General features: G+C 42.8%; 1 protein-coding gene across 1 annotated transcript in view; it reads left to right on the forward strand.

Moving 5' to 3' along the window:
* Positions 1–4,072, forward strand: part of LOC137426526 (sister chromatid cohesion protein PDS5 homolog B) — a 253,471-nt gene extending 249,399 nt beyond the window's left edge. The window contains exon 29 of the mRNA XM_078774894.1: positions 3,566–4,072. Within this exon, the coding sequence (XP_078631020.1) occupies positions 3,566–3,640 (75 nt within the window). The 3' untranslated portion in view covers positions 3,641–4,072. The remainder of the gene's footprint in view (positions 1–3,565) is intronic.
* Positions 4,073–15,970: the final 11,898 nt, after the last annotated feature.

Raw genomic sequence — 15,970 nt, forward strand, 5'->3', positions numbered from 1 at the left:
TTTGAAAAATTTCAGGTGCATATTTCAATCCAAAGGGAAGATGAAGCCACCTATATTTACCAAACGGTGTATTGAAACATGTCATGTAAGATGATTCCTCGTCCAGTTTGATTTGTAGGAATCCTGACTTTGCATCAAGCACTGAGAACACCTTGGCATTAGGTATGCTTGCAACGACCACCTAAACAGTGCGCATGGGATGGTGCTCCCTGTTGATGACCTCGTTCAGATCAGACGGATCAAGACAGAATCTCAGTTTGTCATTTCTAAGAGAAACCACCATTTTGCTGACCCATTCAGTTGGTTCATTAACTTTGGCAATGTATTCATCGGATTCCATCTCCTGCAGTCAGGTTTTAATACGTGGCAAGAGGGACGCTGGTTGTCGCCGCGAAGCGTGTCCCTTCGCATCAGATTGCACTTTAATTGTATACATTCCTGGCAGATTTCCAGTAGTTTGCACGAGATCCGGATACTCCTTCAGCTCAGTAAGAACGTCACCAGAGTCCACCTCAGTTCCAACGGAATCGAGTGTGATGATCAGACCCAGAACTTCAGCTGTATCTCTGGATATTATGTTTTCCTGTAGGAGAGCAACCACTTCAAACGTTTTGGTGACTGTCTTGCCACGGTACTGAACAGGAAGATCCATGGCTGCGACAGGTTTTATCCTGTGATTAGAGTAGGTACACAATACCTTGGCTGAGTGACAGAGTTCACCAGCGTGAGCGAGACGCTGATAAATCAGATAGTGTCATTGTGTTGCAGTGAGCTCCGGTATCGATTCTGAAGGTCTCTTGCCTTCCTGATACCAAGAGAGATTGCCTCCATTTATCACCAGAACATGCAGCCATTGTCTGCAGTGCACTGGTCCACAGAATGTTCCCATGAGTTTCATCCATATACTCTGTTGGATCAGCATAAGCACCGTCCAACTGAGTTTCAACCGAATGTATGCGAGCACGTCGACGGCAACCTGCAAGCCAATGAATCGGTTTCTTGCAGTAAGAGCACGTGGATCCAATTGCTGGACATTGACCGTGATTCCATGCATGGTTAGGATCTTTACCACAGTGTTGACATCTGTCCTTGAGCCGTGGTCTTATGTATCTCAGATACCAGATTCAGATGGCACGGATGGACGGAGTTATTTGCAGATTATTTCTGACACCATGTAACATAAGCAGGACTCCAATGTTAGGCCATCCGGTCCGTGCCGGAAGTCTGTTTATTTTTCTGGTTTCCTCGGGACAACCATCAACAACAACAACCAACAACAACAACCATGTAGTTGCTTCTCAATTGCAGGCACTTCAAACATACATTACAAATATGATGATAAATGAATGTCTGACATGCTCAGGTTACTGGGTTAGTACAAGGGAATATGGATTGGTAGATCATCGGCAAGTCATATTTACACTTTTGATGTACTTAATGCCACCGCAACAAGATGGGTCCAAGTACGTTTTGAAATCCGCAACTGCAAAATGTGAACTTGCATTTGACAATAAGAAAATATAAAATACTTCACTCCACACCTTGTATTAATTTTAATCTCTTTCAATCCATATGTTCATTTTACTTGTATGTAATAAATGTAAATAATTTTTGACCAATACAATGTCTTATTCTTTCAAGCTAGATGCCTTATGGCCACAGGTGTACAGCTCCGTTTGGGCAGATGTTATAATTGATTGGACTCACTTTTATTTAATACTAGCAGAAGTACCCGGCATTGCCGGGCGGGGGAGGGGAGGGGAGGGGCAAGAGGAGGGGAGGGGGAAGAGGAAGGGAGGGGAACGGGGGGGAGGGGAGAAGAGGGGGGGGGAAGTACCCGGCATTCCGTGTATAAACGTGAGGGAGAAGAGGGGGGAGAGGGGGGGAGGGGGAGGGAAGGGAGAGGATAGGGGTGGGAGGGGGAAGGGGGGGAAGGGAGGGGGAGGGGGAAAAGGGAGGGGGGAGGGGGAAAAGGGAGGGGGAGGGGAGAAGGGTAGGGTGGAGGGGGAAGGGAAGGGAGGGGAGGGGGAGGGGAGGGCTAAGGGAGGGGAGGGGGAAGGGAAGGGGAGGGCCAGTCAACAATGACGTTGCAGTTCTCATGGTCGGAGAGCAGCACAACAATCGCGACATCGTCCTGAATCTTCGCAACAGCACAAAGCGGATTTTGGAGACTCACTGATCCTGTGACGCCCTCCAGTACCGGCGTTGCCGGGTGGGGGAAGAGAGACCCGTACATTCCCAACCCGTACATTCGCCCTCTCGACTCAAGCTCACTCGGACAAAAGCCTCGCACAAATTACACCGTGAAGGCCCAATGGCCATGTCTATGCCACAAATCAAGTACGTGAGCGAGTCGGGCGCACTGAATTGAAAATATATAGAACGCTCATACTCCGTGAAAAGTGAAGCCAACTGGCTCTGGATGGAATAACTGGCAACTGGATGGAATAACTCACATTACTTCAACCTGAGAGGTGTTTCACCTCGCTCCGGTGGATTTACCTGCCGATGCGCTTATTACTTGGATTTGTCCCAATGGAGCAAGGTGATTAAGAGGTCAAAGGATACCAGAGTCAACGACTCTGAAGTTCAGCTACATCTTAGCTCAGCCACAACTAAATACAACACAAACTATACATGAATAAGTGAACAACGGCACGTTAACATTTTTTTATATATTTTTTTACTTTACTTTAAACACTTATCGCAGACTCATGCGGCACACTCAATTGATTGTGCTTATTCGGAACATCACGTGATCACTCTGAGCGAATCAGCGCGCTGCTCTGCCACCGGTCAGAATCCGTGTATAATATTCCTCGCTGAAAAAAAATCTATGTGAAACATGCTACTATCTATGCTAAATCATGCTAAATCATGCTAAATACTAATCATGCTAAAATCTATGCTACTTGCTGTGAGTTTATGGCGGCAAGGAACATCACGTGATCGCGTCACGAACATCATTCGTGATCACGTCATCACGTGATCGTGATCGTCATCAATGAGCGTGAATGAGCGAATCAGCACGCTGCTCTGCCACCGATTCAGATCCCGTGTATAATATTCCTCGCTGAAAAAAAATATGGATCTAAAGATGAAAGAAAAAAAAACCTATGTGGTGTGAATGGCAATGTTCCTCGCTGAAATGTGAAAAAACGCAATCGCTTTTCGCTCTGAAATACGTACGAACGCGTAACTAAGTTAATGGCGGCAAGGAACATCACGTGATCGCTCTGAGCGAATCAGCGCGCTGCTCTGCCACCGGTCAGATTCCGTGCATAATATTCCTCGCTGAAATGCGCTGAGGTAAAAATATGGTAAAAAAATATTATGAAATAATTTTTTTAGGTCGGCCATGTTCTTCCCAGGCTCAATGGCCATGTCTGTGCCAAATATCAAGTACGTGAGCCTCTCTGTTTAGGAGTCTATCGGTAACATTACACACACACACACACACACACACACACACACACACACACACACACACACACAAACTGTGTTTTATATATATAGATTTTCCTCTTTCATCCTTTCCCTAATTTCCTTCCTGGGTCTTCTTCAGCCATCTCTGCAATCTGAGCAAAGGACAGGCAGTGGAAAAGGGAAGAGAAAATCTTCTGATGATCGCACACGTTGAGGTTATTTCCAAGTTATAAAATTTTGTGGTTCATTTTATATTTGGCCACTTTTTGTTTGTTGAATTGTCTTCATTATCCCTGCTTGAGATTGAGTGTGGTTTGAGTGAGTAAGAAAATTGTAAAATTGCATTTCTGCTTGATATTCTATAAATTTTCTCCTTTAAGAAATACTTTCTGTAAACTTGTTGATTTTGGTCTTTGAATTTTACAGAATGAGATTTTATTGGCTGTTGCACTGTTTTTCCAGAGTTTAAATGTTATTCTTTTTTCAGATAGACAGGCACACTACAAATGTTGATTGGTTATGAGATTTAACATTACAAAATTCTGTCTTTGTATAGACGGAGTAATAAACATAAATAAACTATGGAATACTTCTTTGGTGTTATCAGTGAATAAACGTTTTCAATAAAATGGAGAGAACAATGGAATGTCGTTTTTAAAATGTTTTGTTTGTGGTTTGATACTCCCAATCGGAAAAGGAAACATGGTAAATAATAAACTGCTGAATAATAATAATAATAATAATAATAATAATAAGACATTTATTTTGTATAGCGCTTTTCAAGAAACCCAATAGACAAATTCCTTTTCAGCCCGTCCCCTGCGCAGCGGGAGACAGGGTTTTGCAATCACTTCTGTCTGTCTGTGTGTCTGTCCGGGCCATACCTTTTTTACCATTTGAACTTTTGGCATCAAATTTTCAACAAAGCTTTATTATGAGAACATGGAGAAGACGGTTGATAGTGGGCGGATCTGTACAGTTGATACCTCATTTTAATGCTGAGGAAAATTTATATTTGGTTGGAGCAGGGTTTTTCATGGGAGGAAAGTTGGGGGTACTGTGGGAAGCAGACCAGCCAGAATGGGCGGACCATCCAGGGTCGCAGACCACCCTCACAGCAGGGGCAGAGCAGACACTGGGTGGGCATTCTCTGTGATTCACAGGAAATTAATTGGGATTGGATGTACATATAACATGATGTTAAATATGGACTAAGCAAATAATACTTTTTTAAAAGGCTATCAATTAAGCTCGATCAATTAATCCCTACCTCAAACAATTGTTGTGTTTAAATGCATGTACATGTATAACACACATAATCCTGTCATCTAAGAAACTTGGTTTGTGCTTGGATGGGAGATGTGTGCATGGAAGGCTGAGTGTTGTTCGCTTGGCGCGGCAGAGACAGACACACACCTGTGTCAAGAGACAGACACAGACTGGCACGGATCGAGACACATACACAGACTCGCACGGCAGACACAGACACAGACACAGACCGGCGCAACAGAGACAGAAGCCACAGACAGACCGGCTTGGCAGACAGGCACCCACATGCACGGCAGAGACAGTGTATGTATGCATGTGTGTGTGTGTATGCCTGTGTTTGTGCGTGTGTGTGTGTGTGTGTGTGTGTGTGTGTGTGTGTGTGTGTGTGTGTGTGTGTGTGTGTGTGTGTGTGTGTGTGTGTATGTATAGATCCATAGATCTCCCGATGTCCCTGCTCTCTACTGTTGTGTTTGTGTGTTTCCCTCTCTCTGCCCCTCTTGTCTCCCGCTCCCTTCATTTTATGTTTTATGTGTCTGTTTGTGTTTTTTTGTGTTTAATGCGTTAGCTCTTACACGAGCCTCGACTTTGTATACAAAAAAAAAAAGAAAAAAAAAAAAAAGACGATTAATAATAAGGGTCAAAAGGTCAAAAATCACCATTACATGAAATCGTCAATTTTCATCCAATTGACCTTAAATTTTAAGAATTTGCATATTGGGTCACTGAATTGGTTCAACAATCAAAAGCTATCAGCAGATTGTTTTTTTAGATGAAAAGCTCAAGGTTGCATAAAATCATCAATTTTCATCTGATTGACCTGAAATTTTAAAAATTTGCATATTGTGTCACTGAATTGGTTCAACAATCAAAAGCTTGAAGCTGATTCTTTTTTAAATCAAAGGTCAAGGTCGCCTAAAATCGTCAATGCTTTGCTTTTGTATTTTTCTAGCTGTTTTTGTCGTGTTTAGCATATGGAGAAATAAGTCTGACTAAAAAGCGGAATGCAGACGGGCTTTGCATTTTCAGGTTTTTTTCTCGTTATTATTGTATGTTCAGTAATTTTGCAAATATAATTAAGCTTCCCCATATAGTATGGGAAGGCTTATTGCTGTTGTAGGGTTTGTTTCTACAATTAGTGCCCCCAATTTTTAATGGTACCACAGAGTTGTGGATGCCATAGAAGTACTAAATCACTATTTGGATTTTTTTTTTGGTTCTTCTACATTACCAACACTCCCAGTTTCCGAGTTATAAAAATTTCCGAGCTGTATCGCAGAGCCGGCTGGGACTTCCCAAATTACATTTGGCATCAGTAATGTGAATCGAAAGTAGACGGGGATAACATTTTTTTTGACCTTGACCTAATTTTATTTGTCCCACCTATAAATTTATGCCACCTATAGATAGCCTAGTAGTGTAGCAGCATAGCAAACCTGTTGTGCATTTTGTGATACAAGCACCAAATTTGGCACAAATGTACATTAATATGTTGCGAACATTTTCAGATATTGGGCCACTTGAAATTCCGTAATTTTTTTTTTCAAATTTTTTCAAATTTCGTAATTTCAAATTTTTCGGGTGACACCGTCACAATTTCGGTCTTCGAGGCCGGCCGATATAGTGGGGCGGCTTAGCCCAAATATTCAAAAGAATTGTGCATTTTGTGATACAAGCACCAAATTTGGCACAAATGTACATTAATATGTTGCGAACATTGTGTGGTCAGCAATGAAGACGAGAGTCTGAATTACATGTATGCAAAAGACCTTGTGAACCAGTGAAGCAAATACACGGGTAAGCATGAATTAAATCTAGGGCATGATATAATTTCCATGATGTTTACCTCTACACTCAATGGTGGAAGGAGGTAATGTTTTGATCCCAGCTTGTCTGTATGTCTGTTTGTCTGTTAGTCCACAAAATTCCAGACAAAGCTTGTAGTAGTGGTAGTTGTAGTGGTAGTGGTGATAACAGAAATTGTTATATAGAACTGAACTTATATTATTATTATATGCAGAAAATAACTTCATTTCTATATGCCCTGCAGTGGACAGGTTAATTGGTTTATGCACTGAAGGGGTCACCCTGGTGTGCACTGCTGTGTTCTGCCTCACTGAGTTGTTCAGGTATGATGTACTCAGCACAAGCTTCCGGTCGGCCCGGAGGTGGGGGTGCGGGGCCTATCACGGAACGTCAAAACAAACGGCCTGCCGGGGCCACCCAAAAGTCGGGCGTGAGGGGCGCGTCCACTAATGGAACGCCTCTCGCTTCCCAGATCGAGGGCCACGTGGTCAGGAGAACCTCGTCCCTTCGGGTCACACTTTGCCTATCGGCCGGCCTCGAAGACCGAAATTGTGACGGTGTCACCCGAAAAATTTGAAATTACGAAATTTGAAAAAATTTGAAAAAAAAAATTACGGAATTTCAAGTGGCCCAATATCTGAAAATGTTCGCAACATATTAATGTACATTTGTGCCAAATTTGGTGCTTGTATCACAAAATGCACAATTCTTTTGAATATTTGGGCTAAGCCGCCCCACTAAGAGCAAGGCGCATTTACACTTCATTTACATCACACCTCTCTGAGTTAAAGATCAAGGTCAAAAAATGGCAGTCTGAAAAAAATAATGTTTTTTGTCATCTCTCAATTTTGCCAATTTGGGACTTCAAAGACCACTTGGCCTTGCAATATGTTCTTGCATTACCATGGCATACTGTATCTCCAGATGTTGTGCACCTGATATTTGATTTGTTTGCTTCACCTACTTTTTTGGATTGTGACCTAGCTACTAAACAAAAAAACACATCTTTGATCATAACTTGAATAATTTTCCTCCAATTTTCATGATGTTGCGTTTTATAGACAAGTTGTAAATGGGGACACATGTTCTTAATTTAAACTCTATCCCTAAATGTTGAAGCTCCAAGGTCATTGGTGGTCTGAAAAAAATATGGCCATTATTGGATCACAGGCCAAGGGTAAGTCGCAGGCAATCGCTTTGTGATCACAGATACAGTCAGTGCCTTCAGAAAGTATTCACACCCCTTGACTTTTCACATTTTGTTGTGTTACAGCCTATAAAACTATAAGACTTTAAAATGGTTTAAATTGAGATTTATTGTCACTGATCGACACATAATCTTCAATATATATAAATAAGTTTTTGTTTGTTTGTTTGTTTGTCTGCACGCGCTAATTTCCTGAACGGTGAAAGATAGGAAGAAACCTCTGAAACAAAAAATGTCGGGACGGGCCCCGGGAAGGCTATAGGCTAGGTGAGGTGGCGAGGCCGGTTGAGGCCGCCTCAGCCGGGCTGGGCCCATTTCGCAATAAATCTTCTTTCAAAATTCTCTTGAAGTACAACTTATGCACTTAATAGGAATATCTGACTGATTGCAACACATGCTTTCAAAATTCTCTCTCGCGGAGCCCGACAGAAGAAAGAACAAGGAACCGTTGAGCACAAACTGATACTGGGCTTGCGTCAGACCTGTGTACAGGAAATTAAATTCATTCAAAAAGAACCCAGGCAACGCCGGGTGCATTCAGCTGGTCCACAATAAGAGAGCCGTTGATCTGTCTGTGTGTCGCCATTTTTCTCAGAGATGGCTGAACGAATCTTCGTCAAACTTTCAGAGGTTCACCAGTGAGTGCCTGGGAGTGTTTTAGGGCAAAAAATAAATAAAAATAAAGTTCGTTTTTTGGGATTATTTTTTTAAAATCGCTCGATAGTGCCTAAGCCTTTTTAAAATTAATAACAGTTATATACAAGTACACATTCGAATAAATAAATACAAAACAACACCAGACATTTGAACGCAAAAAAATCAAACAATTCTGGAAGTGTACAAAGTTGGTAGTAAGCTTCTTCTTCCTGATCGGCATCACACTAAAATCAGAAACGTGATGAACGGCACATTCAGCAGCATATATTCAACGAAAAGGTGATGAAGCCCCTTCCCCCCACTCCCTTCCTCACCGCTCCCTCACCTGCCTCCTCCTTCACCTTCCTCGCCTTCCTCTTTCCTGTTTGACATTGAGGATCTCCATCCATTGTTGAGACAGCAGAAGCAGCATGTCCAGAGTAGAGTGACCTGGTCTGAAACCAAATTGATCAGAGATCAAGCCATTGGAGAAGAGGAAGGATTTGATATCCGAAGCAATGATGGATTCCATGACTTTTCTGATAATTTGGAGCAGGCTGATTGGTCTTTAGTTGCAAGGATCTGTTTTTGCACCTTTTTTGTGTAAAGCGGTAATGTTGGCCGATTTCTAAACTGATGGCAGATGACTTTGAGCAAAAGAGAGGGTGAAAAGAACAGAGAGAGGGTGTGAAAGAGCGGAAGAACAGGATTTTAGGACCCGTGGGCTGATGCCGTCAGGTCCAGTTGCAGAATCAGAGTCGAGGGTTGACAGAAACTTTTCCACCTTGTCAGGAGGAAAGGACACAGAGTCCAGGAGCAGCTGGGTACGACTGGGTACGGTGGGTACAGAGAGGGATGGGTTTGGGACACAAGATTTAGAGGCAAACACAGAGTTGAGGCATTCAGCATTTTCACTTGCGGAGTCAGCTGTGTAGCCATTTGCGGTAAGGGAGGGGTTGGAGGGGGAACAAACACCAGAAACAGATTTGATCAGACGCCACCAGGATTTGGAAGAGGGAGACAGGTTTGAGAGTTCAGTCTTGAGAGTAGAGAGATATTGTTTCCTAACTCTCCTGAGGGTAGACACTAGACACACACTTGTTCCGAGCTTTGTGAAAGGAACTGAGATTGCCTTCAGTTGGATTAACCGTCCAAGAGGCAAAGGCAAGTTGTTTCAGGGCAACTGCCTCACCACAAGATTCCTTGTACCATGCATGGGAGGAAGGGTATGACAACTGAAGGCGAGATGAGATAAATCTGTGCATGAGAGAGAGCAATTTACTTTGGAAGAATTCCCAGGATGAGTTGATGTCAGAGGCGGTAGAGATGGGAGACCAGTCCAGATGATTGATGGCTGCTTGCAGATTATGCCAGTCAGCCTGAGTGAAATACCAGACTCGTCGACACTGAGGAGGCTCTCTGAGAATGGCCAGAGAGATGTCCACTTTAACAAGCATATGGTCAGATGAACCGATTGGAGCAGAAGAAGAGCAGCAGACATTTCCAGGGAAGTTTGTCATAACCAAGTCTAGAAGAGAAGATGCTCCGTTGACAGATCCGGGTCGGGAAATTGACAGATTGTGTCAGTCCCAATGAGTAGCAGAAGTCCTTTGCCGATGTGTCATGGCTGGTGTGAGAGGAACCCACACCCAGCCAGCTGGCATAGTGACAGTTGAAATCACCACATATGAGGAAGAGAGAGTTGGGATGAGTCGATAGAAGTTGGTCCATATTATTAGACAGTGAGATGTAGATGGAGTCATCACTGTTTGGTGGACGGTACAACACACATATGAACAAAAGGGGGGAGCGAAGGGGAAGCCGTAGCCAGAGGTACTCCGGTAGGTGAGGTGGAGAGAGGGAAGTGCAGGGAGAGTGAAGAAGAGAGTTTTTGATGAGGACGACCCCACCCTCCAGGACGAGGCTTAGTTCTGTCATACTGGAGGAGGGAGTAACCAGGGAGAGATATTAAGGAATCAGAGACATCTTGAAGGAGAAAAGTTTCTGTTAAGCAGATTAAGTCTGGTGTGAAGCAACCTGTATAGAGAGATCAATCAGGTTTGAGTGAAGTCCCCGGATGTTTGAAGTCCATACCTTTAAAGAAGAGGAAGGGGGAGCATCGGACACAAGACAGGGGCGGGGAGGGGTAGGGTAAGATGAGGAAGAGTGAACCTTTAACTAGTGAACCAAGTCAGTCAGCCAATATGCAAATTATTCAAATATCAGACGATTTAATGCAGCCTTGACCTTTGACCTTTTGATCTAAAAAAACAATTGACTCCGATCCTTTGATTAGTGAACCAGTTCAGTCACCCGATATGCAAATTATTTAAATTTCAGGTCGATCAGATGAAAATTGACAATTTTACGTGATGCTGACGTTTGACCTTTTGACCAAATTATGAATTTGGCTTTTCTATATCTTATTAAAATAGAGCAAACTTATATCGTTATGTCCTTATGTTTGTCACGACGTTTATATGCGACGAAAACGTCTTCTTCTTCAAATAAAATTACCACCCTCTTAATTAACCCTCTTAATTGCTTTAAGACTGCTGAGACCCCTCAGACCTTTGATGACCCTTTAATTCCCCCAAGACCCTTCAGACCACCAAGACCCCTGAAGACCCAAAACACCCCAAAGACCCAAAATACCCTTCAAGGCCATGAGGCTCAAAAAGACCCTGAATACCCAAAAGACCCCAAAGACCCAAAACACTCCAAAGACCCAAAACACCCCAAAGACCCAAAACACCCCGAAGACCCAAAACACCCCCGAAGACCCAAAACACCCCGAATACCCAAAACACCCCGAAGACCCAAAACACCCCGTAGACACAAAACACCCCGAAGACCCAAAACACCCCGGAGACCCAAAAACACCCCAGAGACCCAAAACACCCAGAAGACCCAAAACACCCGAAGACCCAAAACACCCCGAAGACCCAAAACACCCCGAAGACTCAAAACACCCCGAAGACCCAAAACACCCCGAAGACCAAAAAGACCCCAAAAAGACCCCAAAGACCCTTAAAGACCAAGAATAACCAAAAGCCCCTGAAGACCCAAAAGACACCAAAGACCCTTAAGACCTAAAAGCCTCTGAAGACACAAAAGACCCTGAAGATCCAAAACACCTCACAGACCCAAAATACCCTTAAAGGTCCAAAGGATCCAAGAGAGCCTGAAGACCCAAATGGCCCTGAAGACCCAAAACACCATGAAGACCCAAAAGACACTGAAATGGTCAAAGATGCCTACCCCTCTGAAACGACGTGTGGTGAGGCATGCGGAGCATGCCGAGTCATGCTAGTTTTCATAATAAAGCTTTTGTGAAAATTTGATGACAATAACCCAAATGGTAAAAAAAGTTATGGCCTGGACACATACATACACACACATGTACACACATACATACACACATGTACACATGTACACACATACACACACGTACACATGTGCATACATGCACACATGTACACATACACATGTACACACATACACACACACACACACACACACACACATGTACACACACACACACACACACACACACACACACACACACGTACACACACATGTATACACATACACATACACACACGTACACATGTACACACACACGTACACATGTACACACACACGTACACATGTACACACACACACATGCACACACATACATACATGCACACTTATACACACACGTACGCACATACACACACACACACGCATACACACACACACACACACACACACATGTACGCACACACATGTACACACATACACACACACATACACACACACGTACACATGTACACACACACACACATGTACGCACATACACACACACGTACACACACACACACACACACACACACACACACACACACATGATTATTGTGATATAGAAGTGATTATACAAAACCCCGTCTCCTGCTGTGCATGGGATGGGCTAATAATGAGGCTAAAACAAAAACAAGGGTGATTAATCAATGGACATAAACTGTATTTGTGATTTTACAGACACTGTAACTACACTAACAAACGGTATGCTATTGTTACGGACCGCGGATAAGATGTTAATTTGCCAAGCGGATGGCGCCGCCGCCCGAACCGTTTTTACAATGACTAGACCCGATTCTGAACGTTGGCCAAATCGTGCCACAGATATTCAATTTGGAAAAGACAAAGACGACGCGGATGTGAAGAAGAAGAAGAAGAAGAAGAAGATAAAAAAAAGGTTTTAAATACGATTATAATTTATTACTATTTACAGGACCAAAGAAACCAAGGAACAAGGAAGGATAATAAAATAATGACAGAAGGAATCAAGGAGACACAGTGAAATGCTAGCTTATCTACACAAGCTTAATTAATAAACCCCAGGACAACGTGGAAGACGGACGAACATTCACACTTCCACGGGAAATGCAGGCAGGAATGAATGGCTTGGAGATGGGTGGCTGGAGGGGGAGGAAGGCACGGAGCTGGCTGGAGCTTGATCCCGCACGGGACGTCGGGCTGAACCTCGACGGCCGCCGATGCCACCGATCCTGTGGTGTGCGCGGGGTAACGGGTCGGAGCTGCCTGGTGGAGCCAACGCTGCTGGTGGGGGGTCTGGCATGACGGGTTCTCTTCTCTCTCTCTCACAAACTCGCAGGACTCTCTTCAGGCTTGTCTGTCATCTGATCTCCTCCCTCCTCGACTCTCTCTGGAGGCGTCTCTCGCAGGTTATATAAGCCCCACCCTTGACCCTTTTGCGAACCTCCCCCAAACGTTCTCTCTCCGCCCTCTAAAGCCAACCCCTCGTTCTGGGTTGGTCGGCAAGGGCTGGTTCACTCCTCCCCTCTATGACGAGGTGGAGACACGCCTTTCTTCCCCGACCTTACCTCGTGGCTAATGGTGGGTTTGGGGCTAATTTTGGGGAATTTCCATCACATCATTTCCAGTGAAGACATTTCCAGTGAAGACTTGATATTTCCAGTGAAGACTCACTAAATTTCATAAAATTAGGAAAAGAGTTTTACCTTGGAGACTTTGAAAACTGGTTTCGTTTTGGAGACTCTGAATGGGGGTTTTGTTTTGATAACTCGGAATGTGATACCTATCTTGGAGACTCAACAGGAATGTGGTTATACCTTGGGAACTTGGAAAGTTGGTTTTATTTTGGAGACTCCACCTGTGGGGTCCATCTTGGAGACTCTTTGGATTCTAAAGCAATGAACAATGTTCTTTGTTTAATGACGCTTGATTTAAGCAATATCAAGAAAGTTCGAGGAAGAAAATGCTCTTTCTTCCCATTTCTACTTCTTCAAACTTGAAAGCCTTGAAAGACAGAATTGGAAGAAGAGGAAAAAAAATAAAAATGAAATACGTATTTAAAAAAAGAAGAAGAAAAAAGAAATACGTATTTTTAAAAAAGAAGAAAAAAAAAGATTCTGTTAGGGTTAGGGTGGGATTTTGAATGTGAGGGTTAGAGATGAGGTTGGGTTAGGGATGGGGTTGGGTTAGGGATGGGGTTGGGTTAGGGTTGGGATTTTGAATGTGAGGGTTGGGGTTGGGTTAGGGATGGGGTTGGGTTAGGGTTGGGATTTTGAATGTGAGGGTTAGGGTTGGGGTTGGGTTAGGGATGGGGTTGGGTTAGGGATGGGGTTGGGTTAGGGATGGGGTTGGGTTAGGGATGGGTTGGGTTAGGGATGGGTTGGGTTAGGGATGGGGTTGGTTTAGGCATGGGTTGGGTCAGGGATAGGGTTGGGTCGGGGATGGGGTTGGGTCAGGGATGGGGTTGGGTTAGGGATGGGGTTGGGTTAGGGATGGGGTTGGGTTAGGGATGGGTTGGGTTAGGGATGGGTTTGGGTTAGGGATGGGGTTGGGTTAGGGATGGGGTTGGGTTAGGGATGGGGTTGGGTTAGGGTTTGTATATTATTATGATTCACTCACACATACACACACAAAAGTTAAGCCCCAACTGAAAAATTGAGGGATTCTGTGTTTGGGGTTCACAGATCTCAAGAACGTATCCCCATTATACACACACAAAAGTTAAGCCCCAACTGAAAAGTTGAGGGATTCTGTGTTTGGGGTTCACAGATCTCAAGAACGTATCCCCATTATACACACACAAAAGTTAAGCCCCAACTGAAAAGTTGAGGGATTCTGTGTTTGGGGTTCACAGATCTCAAGAACGTATCCCCATTATACACACACAAAAGTTAAGCCCCAACTAAAAAGTTGTGGGATTCTGTGTTTGGGGTTCACAGATCTCAAGAACGTATCCCCATTATACACACACAAAAGTTAAGCCCCAACTAAAAAGTTGTGGGATTCTGTGTTTGGGGTTCACAGATTTAAAAACGTATCCCCATTACATTTTATTTATTTATTTATTATTTTCAAGGGTATTATCTGCTTACTTGTGTTTTTTGTAATTCTTGCGAGTAAAATGAACCCAAGATTTCTTTTCCATTTAAATCATATAATTTGTAGGTCCAAGGAGCTGTATCCATTACATCAATGATTTTAAATAATTCACGAGTCCATTTTTGTGTATAACCTTTCTCAAAATGACTTTTCCATTTGTATATTCTTACAATATCACCAACTTTAAACTTGGGCTTTCTCAAATTAATCTCCTTTTCATATTCTAATTTTGTAAATGTTTCCGATGGTTTTGATTTTGTTGATGAATGAACTGTATTATTGTAATTATCTACAATATCCTGAATTAAATACACCCATTTTTGAGAACCGAGTTGTGTGAATTTTTTATATAGTCTCTCTTTCAAAGTACGATTAAAACGCTCAATAACAACTGCTTTTCCTTCATTAAAGGTGCTGTATAATTTAATACCCTCCCCCTTAAGAAATTTCATAAATATTTTGTTATAGAACTCTGTTCCCTCATCGGTCCATAACTTCTTTGGTTTCCTTTTATCCCGATCAAATATTAGCTTAAAGGCTAACATTAAAGTATTACCTCTCTTGTTTTTCAAAGGAACAACCCAGGCAAATCTACTCCTCAAATCAATAACGGTTAAAGCATACCTGTATCCATTATCATTATTTAGTTCGATTAAATCAGCGGACCATATGTGGTCAGTGTATTTAGAATAAACTTTCCTTCTTTTAAACTTTGTGATTATAGGTTTATGTAATTCATTAGCCAAAAGCTCCTCAGTCTTGATAACATCATTGGAGTTTAATAGTTTTTTGGGAAATAACCAAGACCAAGTTTCAATTTAACACATCATTTTTTTCACAATAAACCTATCAACTTTCTCTCTCAATGTCGGATTTCGTATCAAGGACAAATTATACAACATTTCTCTGTCTGCTTCATGTTTTTCATCCAATGTAGTGGTATTCCCATAAGCAATATCATGCTTCATACACACTTCATCAACCCTATTTATAGGTCTGGACCAAGGTTTAGGATTGTCAGCCTCATCTAATCTTTTATCCAAGTTTGTTCCTGGACCACAGAAAGAATACCCTGGAAGGTGTAATTCCCCTGGAATTCCAGTTGTTGTAAATTTACTTCCTGACAGAAACTTTTGTATGTCTCCTCCACTTTTAGGAGAGATGAATTGGCACTTTTTAGAGCCACACACTTGACATATTCCTTTTTGA

The sequence above is a fragment of the Myxine glutinosa genome, chromosome 1 (genome assembly GCF_964187855.1).
Source record: "Myxine glutinosa chromosome 1, kmMyxGlut1.1, whole genome shotgun sequence".
Lineage (NCBI taxonomy): Eukaryota > Metazoa > Chordata > Myxini > Myxiniformes > Myxinidae > Myxine > Myxine glutinosa.